The sequence below is a fragment of the Corylus avellana genome, chromosome ca5 (assembly GCF_901000735.1).
Source record: "Corylus avellana chromosome ca5, CavTom2PMs-1.0".
NCBI lineage: Eukaryota > Viridiplantae > Streptophyta > Magnoliopsida > Fagales > Betulaceae > Corylus > Corylus avellana.
The window spans coordinates 32,353,628-32,365,494 of NC_081545.1; the positions used below are offsets into that span (position 1 = coordinate 32,353,628).

General features: G+C 35.5%; 2 protein-coding genes across 5 annotated transcripts; one reads left to right on the forward strand and one right to left on the reverse strand.

The window, feature by feature from the left end:
- Positions 1 to 2,588: 2,588 nt before the first annotated feature.
- On the reverse strand, positions 2,589 to 4,248 carry LOC132182856 (uncharacterized). 2 transcript variants are annotated; one of them, XM_059596212.1, is made up of 2 exons: positions 3,215 to 4,248; positions 2,589 to 2,749 (listed from the first exon to the last, which is right to left on the reverse strand). In XM_059596212.1, exons 1-2 carry the CDS (start codon positions 4,207 to 4,209, stop codon positions 2,722 to 2,724), a joined length of 1,023 nt encoding a protein of 340 aa, XP_059452195.1. In that variant the 5' UTR covers positions 4,210 to 4,248; the 3' UTR covers positions 2,589 to 2,721. The 2 variants fall into 2 exon arrangements, with proteins under 2 accessions (XP_059452195.1, XP_059452194.1); XM_059596211.1 differs by lacking the exon at positions 2,589 to 2,749 and adding an exon at positions 2,944 to 3,028 and having other exon boundaries at positions 3,157 to 4,248.
- Positions 4,249 to 5,495: 1,247 nt separating this feature from the next.
- LOC132183359 (uncharacterized) lies at positions 5,496 to 9,559 on the forward strand. Of its 3 annotated transcripts, none has more exons than XM_059596787.1 (4): positions 5,496 to 5,609; positions 6,030 to 6,121; positions 7,770 to 8,096; positions 9,345 to 9,559. In XM_059596787.1, the coding sequence occupies exons 3-4, from the start codon at positions 7,823 to 7,825 to the stop codon at positions 9,422 to 9,424; spliced, it is 354 nt and encodes a 117-aa protein (XP_059452770.1). In that variant the 5' UTR covers positions 5,496 to 5,609; positions 6,030 to 6,121; positions 7,770 to 7,822; the 3' UTR covers positions 9,425 to 9,559. The 3 variants fall into 3 exon arrangements, with proteins under 3 accessions (XP_059452770.1, XP_059452773.1, XP_059452769.1); XM_059596790.1 differs by lacking the exon at positions 6,030 to 6,121 and adding an exon at positions 7,569 to 7,642 and having other exon boundaries at positions 7,773 to 8,096; XM_059596786.1 differs by lacking the exon at positions 6,030 to 6,121 and having other exon boundaries at positions 5,497 to 5,609; positions 7,773 to 8,096.
- The last annotated feature ends 2,308 nt before the right edge of the window (positions 9,560 to 11,867 follow it).

The window sequence follows — 11,867 nt, forward strand, 5'->3', positions numbered from 1 at the left end:
TTATTAGGAAAATCTTCTTTAATTTTCATAAAATTGTTTTATTTTTTTTTAAAAAAACTACAATTTATTTTTTTGGTTTGGGCTTTTTCTTGCCAAACAGTAAAAAATTCACCAAATTGCCAGCGGAGGTTGTTAGAAGTCGTTGGTTGTTTTTCATTGTTACTTATTTTTTGTAGGAGCTAAATACCAAAAAAATATTTTTAAGTCCAACAAAAAAAAAAAAAAACATCGGTGAATTTGCTGAAGTGGGTGAATTTTCTCATAATTTTGAAAAATCATTAACCATTTTAAAAATATTTAATTAAAATAAAGGACAAAATTATAGCACGAGAAACTCTCGAGTCCGAAAGCAGGGACAATCGATCTGTTTACATGGAAAATCACACTAAGACACGTGGGCCTCACCCATGTACCATTATCTATGGGAATTATTGCGCGCTTGAAGTGAATGTACGGTTGGCATATTATTACATATAATAAGCATGCTCGGAAAATTGGATCTATCTAGAAATTTAAATAGCATATATAGAAGGATCACATGCACATGTTTCTTGTGTTTTATATTGTGTTCTTTTCTTTTATTTTTTTTCACAATATTAATTAAATAATTAAAATTATTTTTTTAGATTAATTTTTTTAGATAATTGATGATTTACTATAGTATCAAATATTTGCAAATGTCCGAGTTTGAATAGTATTTTTCTAATTTACTTTTTATTTCAATGAAATCTTTTATGTATTGAGCTTCAATTATGAAAGACGTGAGAGCTGTGTTTGAATATTATTTGATTGTTTGAGGAAGATAATAAAAGAGTGTTTTCAGGTTCAATGTCATTGTTAATTTGGTGTTCGAAAAATGCAAGGCAGCAGCACTTCTGCACATGTGGTTGAGAAGCTTTTTAGTAGAGTGGAAATTAAACAAATGCTCACCTTTTCTTTTAAGTGGCTACTAGGATGCTTCATGTTTCTTAAAAAATTGAGATTAAAAAAAAAAAAAAAAATCTTTTGAGTTTCCAAATTATTTGTATATCCTTTTGATCAATTTCCATAGAAATGGGCATCATTTTTTTTTTTAATAATTTCCAGGGAACAGGGGAGAAGGGGCTATAGACAGGAGCTAAAGTTATGTACACTTAGGGCATGTTTGAGATTGTGTTTGAGATGTATAAAAGTACTTTTAATACTCAAAAAGTTTGTTAAAAAAAAAAAGTACTCGTTTCGTAAAAAAATTGAAAGTGCTTTTAAGGATCCAAAAAGCATAAAAATTGCTAAAACACACTTTTAGCGAAAACTTAAAAATGAAGCTTTTACTCAAAAGCTCTTTTTGACTTAAAAACTTTATTTCTCAAACGCAATCCTAAACAAGTTCTAAATTGACTCTATAACTTATTGGAAAATAATGCTTCAAGATAGTTCTACAAATTAGCACATCATTTACAACTTAACATCATACCTTCCACCAAACAAAGTGAAGTCTCAACCAAGCTTGTTTGGATCATTGCTACCACAATCATTCATGCATCATATTTAAAATAGGTGCTTATTTCACAAGCTTAAATTCATAGAAATATTGTAACCTTAATCATTTAATTACTATTTTAGTACTATTTTTTACGTGTCGTCTCAAACTTTTCCTTAATAAGTATAGCTTGACATGTATAAAATTTGAATTAAGGAGATAAATTCGAACGCCTAATATTTGCTATGCGAACAAAGATCTAGCTAAACAGGCAGTTAACGTAAAATACAAAACACTCTTAAAAACAGAGTCCCAGTTACTAGGAAATTAATGAGTAATGAAGGGAACATCATCACATGTAGGAAGGTATCTGTCCCTAAATCCATTATAAGTGTTCTTGGACATCAAGAAATCCACAATTAATCAATCAAACATGTCTTTGCTTCACTTTGAATTGAAACAAACAGAGAATACGGTAGAACACCATCTCAATCTAATCTATTTGGTGTGTAAATATTAGCAGACAAATTAAATTACTCATCCAAAGGCACTAATGGGAAACAAATCTTATGAATCTAATCCAGTTGGTGAATTTCAACATATTATCAAAATTCATAAGCCAAGAGCCATATTAGGGCCTAGCCTTTAACTCAGGCTTGCTGGAGTCAGCCATTTCCTAAGCCCATAAACTAAGTTTTTTGGTCTGCTCAAAACCTGGGCCATTATTTATTGGTTGAGCAAATTTTCAGTCTCCAAGTCTCCACTATGATCAGCTCATTCTTTACAATTTTAGAAGATGTGTAGTGTGTGATCTTACATGCACTAAACCTGTGCCAATACTCAGAGATTGTGATTTTGGCAATTTTCGAGAACCCATATAAAGTTTACTTGTCCAAATAAATTTTAGATTGTCCGATTACTTATTCGGACAGATAGATCTTGCGGGCTGTGTAAAAGGTTACTAGATATCCTTGTCCGATACTCAGTTCAATTTCTTGTTGATTTGGACTCTGATGCCCGTGATACACTGGTGGGGGCTGCTGGATTCACCCATTTTACATTGTCCTACTAACACCGATAACAAGCAAAAGAAAAAGAACAGAAAAACCTGGCATGGGAGGTGAGACCATAGACAAAATAGGCTTTGAAATTTTCTTCCCGAATTTTAGGGAATATGGGCAGGGAATGAGAGAGGAGACTTCGAGTTTTGAGGTGTCCAGGCAGCTCGGGGTGCGAGGAACATATGCCCGAACACCTAAGGATTAGAGTCTCCTCCTCTGTCCAAATTTCCTGAAATTTGGCCAGAAAATTTCAGAAAATCTCAATCTGCAAGCACAACCCAACCCAGAGTAAAGAAAAAGAAGAAGGAAAATCAGCTACTTACTGCATATAAACAAACTAATCCTTTATTTTCCCAAAGAAAAAGAAAAAACCTATCCCTTTTTTATTTTATTCATTCATTATATGTTCATCTTTACATGGATTGCCACTTTAATTTGCTCTTGCAATTGCTTTGATACCACTGAAAAAGCAAGCATCTTTTGTTTTGGAGTCCACTAAGAGCTGCCTCTACAATAAATAAAAACACCAAATGAAGATGGAAATAGTGGCATACTTGTTTACTAATTGATTTGTGTTCTTTCAAGTTTCAAGCAAATCTGTTTAATTCACAGAACTCGTATTTAATTTGTAATTACACGTTTAGTTGGTATTGCAGAAGCAATTCATGGAAGTTGATCTTCTAAAGTTGTCAACCTTGGAGGGCAGTGCCTGTCTTGATCTTCTTCATCAACCCAAAAATTTGATCTACAGCTTTTGAAAAACAAGCAACAAGCAATTGTATCAAGAACAGTAAGGAGTGAATACAAGTAACCGACGAGCAGGACCTCCAAGGCCATAGAAGCACTAGGCCTTCCATAAAGGTGATAAGCTCTTACAATCCGGTACCGGAACAAGGCCTCAATAGCAGCTAGACCACAGCTGAGAGGGAGAGCCAACAAAAGAGCCGTTGAATTTGTATTCCTTCTAAGCAACAGAGCCTTATGAATGGCCAAGTAGCCGTTGCAGCTCCCCATCCCAGCCACAACCAAAGCTAAGTTGCATACAACCACCATGTTGGCGAGTATGGTGTAGAAAACAGTTGTGATTACCACCAAAAAAATGGGATTGTTGGAAAATAACACACAGGCTCTAATGGTGTTAAAGGCAGCCATGTTGATGGTCATGTTGAGGATCAAATTGCAGAGGTGGGTTATTAGGAGAGGCTTGTAAAGCGACATAAAAGAGGAAAAAGGAGGTTTGTGGTTGTGGACCTTGTGGTTGCGGTTGTGGTCACTTAGAGCTTGAATTACAAATGCTTTTGCGATGATAAGGGAGGAGAGTATAAAAGGGAGACTAAGAACATAGCTAAAAATGGTTTGAGAAAGATTCAGATTGAGAAGAGAAACAAATAGCCAAGAGGGAGGAAATCCTGCAGCATGGAAAAGGGATTTGAAGTGAACATGAATGATGGAAGAAGGTGGTGAAGAAGATGGGAAAAGGGCTTGTGATAGGAGAACTGAGGCAGAGAAAGGTAGCATAAGAAGAACTGGTGTGGTGGTGAAGTACTGAAAATCTTTGAGAAAGGTAAAGATTGATAACCTGATGATTTTTCCTGCTCTCTCCATAACTGCAGATGGGGCTTCTTCCATTCTAGTGGGCATGTGAATGGATTTGTACCACAAGTGAAGTGTGATATAACAGAGACACATGGATAATTCTCACCTTATTTTCAACAAATACTATAATGTTTGGCTTCTTAATTTCCTCTAGCCCTCCAACCACCACAAACTAACACAACTGCCAAGGTTGAGATCTTTTCTTTGGGTTCATTATGGCCTAGTATTTGCTCCAACCTAGGCTCCGCAGCTTTAATAAATTACATGTGGATTTAGGTGAGATTATGGCCTCAGATCACAACTGGTGCTGAGTGCTGATGAAAAGATAGACATGGGACGTGCCTCATTCATTACCTGTCTTATCCTACCATTTTGTTTGGTCATTAGTGGATTTTTTGGGATTAACTTTATAAAATTATGGTGGTCTTATCATATTGCCGTTGAAGCACATTCATGCCAAAATGGTGCCTCCATCCAAGTAAGCACTACAAGTGGTTTTAAATATTTAACAATACAAGCTATTAAAGCCATTTTTCTAGACAGTCGAGTCGGTGACATGGATACTGCAAAATAAGGGATAAATTGTCAAAAAGTCACAAGTTCCAGCGGATCAAAAACACTCTTAACACCCAAATTAGTAAAACTAAATAAAAGGGTAAGTAGAAGAAATGATGTGCGTGTATCTTAACGAGGAGATCTTCTCTCATTTTTATAGATTTTTGTTCCTCCCTTTGCTTTTTAGAGTTTTAGGGACTTTCACCAATAATTTATTATTGATGTAGAGATTTCTTCTTAAGAGTATTAAAGATGGGTGCACAGTGAGAATATGTAGTTGGCATTTGTTCTCATGTGATTCTTATATACATTTTTAATGGTACCTCACAATTCAAAAGGGTTAAGGACAAATATTAATTTAATAAACGGAATTGAAGGAACTTATTTCCACCTTTTTTTAAATTTTTTTTTTTTTTATCCTACTCTATTTTAACAAATAATGATAAAAATTAGTCATGCATACACACAAGAATTTTATACATAACATCAACATCGTTCTTACTGTCATAAATTCCATTAACATCAATTGAATTTCTAATATTTCTAAGCACATTTTTATAATAACTAATTATTTTAAGTATGGGTAATTTTATTTATTCTCATTTACCTTTATATATTTGCCGAAATATCAGCACCTTAGAATTAACCGGGAAAAAATAAATAAGTAAAGGCCTTGCCTACCGTCCCACGTACGGTGGGCGATTATCGTTACAAGAGTCGTCGAATTGGACCAGTCCAAGATGACGACACGTGTTCTTCAGTGGGACCGTGCTCAAACTTCCAAATTAACGGCTGGGATTAGCGCTGTGATCACCAAAAAGTCACAGACGACTTGCCCATCGACATTGTTCCAACCCTGTGCGCCAAGCTTTGCGGTTTCGAACTCTGATCCTCCTCTGCCACCGGTAAAGCTCATCCCCCGTGGCCTACTCTTTACGGTGAGTCTTCTCGTACGTACCCAATCGCTCCCATGAATCTCTCATCTCTGAGGGTCTTTACCATTTTCATATACATACAAAGACACACGTATATATAAGATTTTAACAACTATGTCTTCTAAAGATGATTCAATTTTTGTGTTTTTGATGATTTTGGTTAATGGGTTATGGTTAATTTTCGTTAGCTATTATGTAGATGTGTTTTCGCAGCTCATGAGGCCTTGGAAATCTGTTAATGTTCTGTTTTTTGAATGAATACATGCATATCCGTGTATGTTTGGATGAAAATGTTGTTTAGGTCCATTAGTATGACATGTTTGACGATAAGGTGGTGAAGTCTCTCTGTATTGGGTTGCCTACAAAATCCCAACTGAGAGCTTCAGTAAAAGCACGTAATTTCAGAGAGCCTATTGTTTGTAGGAGACTGAAGATTTCGTCATCTTCGACTCCGTAACTCCAACGCGAGAGAGAGAGAGAGAGAGAGCGCGAGGGATAAAGAAAACGTAGCCTAACAGATCAGTGCCTCGCTCGGTAACGATTATCGTCGTATTGCAATTTTCTTGTTTTTCAATTTTTCGTTTGGGCTTTTGGTTTTAGATTCTCAGATCTGTTTCAGGTAGTGTTTCAAGATAGTGTGTTGGATTGGTGGGTTTTCTTTTTTGTTTGTGGGGATTTTGTGTAATCTTGATTGGGTTATTGGTTGATTTTTATTGCCCCTCTGATTTGTTTGTCTTGCTGTTCATTTTCCGCGAAGATTTTTTTGGGGTGTTTTTGTTAATTTTGCTTATACTAAGCGATGGTTGAATATGGATTTGTTAATCATTTGTTTGAGGTTCGAATGAATCTATAGCATTTGGATGGTTGAATGGATTGATTGAAAAGTAATGCTAAAATCTACTTTTCCAACTATGGTTGGTTTGGTTTGTTTCTGAAAGATTGTGAAAGGTTGAAAGATGTGGTTTTGAGTAGTGAAATTATAAAGAAGAAAGTTATGAGATTTACTGCTGTCTCTAAGAAGTTGGGTTGGGTTTCAAGGTAGGAAAAAAGCTGATTCTAAAGTCGGGCGATCAAGTTTTATTCTTTCTCCCGAGGGCTTTTGAATTAAGGCAATTTAGGGTTTTGTTCAGTGGTCCGTTATCTGATTAGGCATATAAATCAACAGATTTTCCGGAGCTTTTCTCTGCATTCTTCTTGATGGATTTTAGTATGAGGCTTTAGTAGCGTATGGTTGAAAACATAGCGTAATTTGGCTCGGTAAAATAAGATGTTGAAAAACTGTGTTCTGCTTGGTTTGTAGTTGTTTTCGCTGAGTTTTGTTTCACAACTATGGCAGCAGAATGCTAGGAAGTCGGTTTTTTGGTAGCTGTGATTTGATATGTAATCTGTTGTCATGGTATCTATGTTGGAATTATTCTTGAAGCACTCACACAACAGCTAACTATACAAATTTTGCTCAATATAAACAGTTATCAGGTTTTTAATTTTCTTGTTTTCTTCTGTTGGATTACTATCATAGACAACCCAAAATGGGTCAGTGATCAAAATCCCCAATTTTTTTATATATTTACCCTATGATGTGTTGTTTTCGCTATACACATATTCTAATCTAAAGGTTGGTCATAACAACAAACTATTTTAGAGGAGAACTTCTTGGTGAAGTGCTTATAACCAAGAGAGGCTAAGAATGCTGTTAGAGATTTCCATACCTTGTGGTTGGATGGATCCTTCTGAACTCTGGACTTTGCTTTATTATGTTGACTGTATGTATACACTTGTGCTTGTTGTGGTACAGTGGGAGGTATATCCACTGGTGGCCTTTCCTTGGGATGCCTTTGCCAGAAAAGTTTGTTACTTATAATGTCAATTCTATTTCTCTGCGTGAGTGTGCATGTGTATACTCTTTTGAGTTGTCTTATTTTTATTGAATTTGAAAGATGAATATTTGAAACTTTTTTCTAGGGTTATATTGCTTTCTGATGCCAATGGGTGGGTGACTGATTTTGACTTTTATGCAGTTGTGAGAGAAAGAAAGTGTTAGTTTGTGCTAACCCTTTTTACCGATTTTATGCTGTCACTTTTTATTTATTCATATGTTGATTATGCCATTCTATTTCTTCATTTTGTGTATAATCTTGATTTGATTCTTGAACTTGAATGGTTCAGGTGTTTGTTTACGCGTCCCTAGGATTGATTAAGAGTTGATTTTGATTGATATGGCATCTAGACGCAATGTTCATTACAGCCCTCTTCCTGCTGATGAAGATGATTATGATGGTATTGCAAGAAGACAATATGACGCTCGGTTTGACTATACACCCAAATCCTTTGACAAAATCCCATGGAAGTCCATTGTCCTTGCACTTTTCCTCCTGTCTCTCGGATTATTGCTTCTTTTTCTTTCATATTTCATCTTCACTGGTCACATGGGAGGAGAGCGATCCCAAGCGTACGGCCTTTTGGCACTAGGAGTTCTCTCCTTCCTCCCAGGTATGTCAAAACATTTTTCATTTTACTTTGTTTTTTGTGACAACAAAATGGCTAATGGGAAGCTCTATGTAGATCATGGAGCGTGACTATAATGCACAATTAAAATAAAGAAATTAGAGATAATAATAATAAAAAATGGTGAGAATTCATGGTTTCTGCAGCTTGATGGGTTAACTATGTATGCCCTGTAAAATTCTTTATTCCAAATTATATTTCCTTTTTGATGTAATTCACGCAAGCATAGAAGAAAAAATAACCTTGCACAAAATTGTGATGAGCTTGCCTAATACCTACCGAATGCATTATTTTCTTTATCTGTAAGTTTTATATCTGGGGATGGAGGGAACTTAAGAATACTTTGTGGTTTTGATTTACACTAGTGGTGTAGAATGCTAATTATTGCATCTTTTAAACACTTCTTCTCATGGTTTGCATCAAAATATGATTTTCTTTCCACAATTATTCGACGCTTTTTAAGAAAGTGGAGTCTCTGCCAATTGTGTTAACTGCAGCTTGTGAAGTTGCAACTCTTGGTGATGTTATTGTGCATTAGTCCTTAACTTATTCTCCCTTGCTATCAATTTCTATTGAGTGATGTAAAGAGTCTATCCCCCTCATGGAATGAGACATTGTCAGTGGTCTGTTGTATGCTTGCCCCGTTTGCATGTATGGCACGATTGTATTTCAAGTAATACTTAATTTAAGTAGCTGTTAGTTCTATGGCTGGGGGCCCTAATCCCTTTAAATCATTTGGCACTTCATTCGAAGCATTTTCAAGCCAACTTGGGTGACTGCCTATATGCATTTGTAGACTCTGAATCTGTGGCATCCTGAAGCAATCTTCTTTTCAAGAGCATGTGCTTCGCTTCTTTTTGGTCGACCAAGTTACATAGCCATTAATGCCTCATAGAAATGGAATATTTTTCTCATAGTTTTGACAATTTGGACCTTTTTTTTTTGGTAAATTATATTGAAATATTTGACTCCTCTTTCTTGCACAATTTGGTTCGCATCCTGTGACAGAGAAGGGTATGTTACAACTGAGTTGTGTTTTGATCATTCCGCATGTCTTCCTTTACAAAATTATCTTAGGGTTAAAGCCCCTTTTGTTTATTCACATTTTACACGATAATGAAGCATGAACAATGTTTCTGATTCTTCTGAGTTACTTTCCTAAAGTCTCCATTACATTTCTCAGTAGCTTAATCTATTGACCATCTTTATGTTGATCTTGATTTGTTGCTGCAGGCTTTTACGAGACCCGAGTCGCATATTATGCATGGAGGGGTATCAATGGATACCGTTTCGCTTCCATTCCTGATTATTAGTGCACGTATCTTTGTAATGTTCCTTATGGGGGTGTATGAATGCCATTTTGAGTAGTGACAAAAACAGAAACCTGTTGTATAGAACGACATGCATATGTAATTTGATTTTGATTTTCAACATGCTTATTCTTCAAATTCCCTCTCTTTTAGGCCGTTTTGGTTTCATTCTGCAAATATGAATCTTGCATCTTGGAGACAACATAAGGCGTGTTCTGATAAGTAAAAATATATATGGTCTGAGCTTCTAGTTTTAGTGAGACAATCTCTCAGCCTCCCCCCTCCTCCCTTTATATGGGTTTCATTTCTGTTTTATGAGCTTTTTTTTTTCCTTTATTTTTCTTTGGTTTTCTTGTCTTTCCTCTTTCTGTTGTTGCAAGTTGGTTATCCAGCTCCTCCGCCTTCGCCACCATACACTTGGCTCCTTTCCAGCTTCCTCCTCTTTCCACTATCCATCACCCTCAAGTGGTGAAGCCCATGCGCAATCTGGGTCTCTAAAACTCAGATCCATCTACTCATTCGCATACCTCCAATGCACTATCTGTCGCCACCGGGCCTCTCCTCAACACCAGCTAATAAATCGAAGTCCGCTTAAGTGGTCAGACACTCTTTATGTGAGACTTCGGTTCGAAGCTCATTTTCAAAGGATCTTATTTTGGTTTTTACGGTGTTAACTATCCTACCACGGTCTCGAACTAGCCTTGTTGCCACTGCAGTAGCAAGCAGGCTCTACTATAATCCACATCTACAACCGTCTTTCAGGGTGGCCATTTTCTTGAATTTCTATTAAAGAAACATTATGTTATTTGTTTGTATTTATTCTACTACCATATTTTATGTTTAGGCCTTGTAAACCTTTCTCAATATTAAATAGAAAAAAAAGTAAAAGAAAGAAAGAAAGTTAAAATAGGGTCAAATTAAGGAGAGCTTGTTTCATTGAGGGAATCATGATAGCTTTCTTCTATGGAGCTAGGGCCGTAAACGAACAAACCTACCCGTGAACTTGCTTGGGATCGGCTCGTGCCCGACTCGATTATTAAATGAGTCGTTGGTGAACACGAAACTATACTCGATTGTTAAACGATACATACTCGTATAAAACTCGGCTCGCTCGTTTAAAGTTCGTGAACATACTCGATAGGGGCTCGACTTGCTTATTAGCGCGACTCGTGTATATATATATAACGTATTAAATAATTTATATATTATAAATAGTATTTATGCTTATATAGTATGTAGCATAAATACTAAATATATATAGTTAAAATATTAATAATTTAGTCATATAAGAGCATTCCCAATGGATGAGCCATATTTTTATGTAAAATAGCTTCTCAAAACTCACTTTTATCTAGTTTAGCTAAGCCATTTTTAAATGTCTCTACATCTGATTAGTTATATTTCTATCTATTTTATTAAAATAATTTTAAAAGTAAGAAAAATAGAACATGCAGAGAAAAAGTAGAAAAATATTTGGGAAAAAGAGAAAACATGTAAGAGAAATAATGAAAAATAAAATCGCTCAATTGAAAAGTGCTGCTACATTTAGCTTCTTTTTTAGCTCTTCCAATCAAATATCTATTTTACATTTTCTTTTAGCTAATCCAATGTAGGGGATTTTGTAAACATTTGAAGAACCATTTTAGATAAAAGTAACATTTGGCTCTTCCATTGGGATGACTCTTCCATTAGGAATGCTCTTAGTATAACTATTTATAGTTATACATATAAAGATAGCTAATTGGTTAATATATATATATAAAATGTTAGATAATTTGTATATATAATAAACGGTTTTTTTTATTAAAGTTGCCCTCAATTTGTTGGTTGGAAAGTAAAACGTTTTTACTAATATATTATTATTATTAAATTTAATTTAATTTGTCTCATTGGGAAGATAAGTCATTTAAGTTTTTTTTTTTTAATAAAAAAAAAAGTTTGCATTAGTTGAGCAAGCTCGGCTTGGCTCGCCCGACTCAACTCGGCTACTAGGCGAGCTCAAGCTCGGCTCGCACAATGAATTTTTCTTGGTGAGCCGAGCCAAGCTTAAATTTTAGAGCTTGGCATGAGCTCGGCTCGAGCTTGAGCTCGTGAAATTTTTAAATGAGTCGAGCTTGAACAGCCCTAACTCGCCTGAGCTCGGCTCGTTTACAGTCCTATATAGAGCAGTGTTTAACAGAACACTGGCGTGCATGAACAGTCATGCACGCCAGTGCTCTGTTATTATTATTATTTTTTTACTGTTTATATAATATTTTAATAATATTATATAATATATGAATACTGGCGTGCATGACTGTTCATACACGCCAGTATTCTGTTAATGACTGTTCATGCATGCCAAACGGTGGAATTATTTAGTTGGGTAACCTTTAGAGCAGCCTTACGTGTCAGTGACACACCAGTTGAATTAAAAACCATAATTCAACCACAATACGGACCGTAT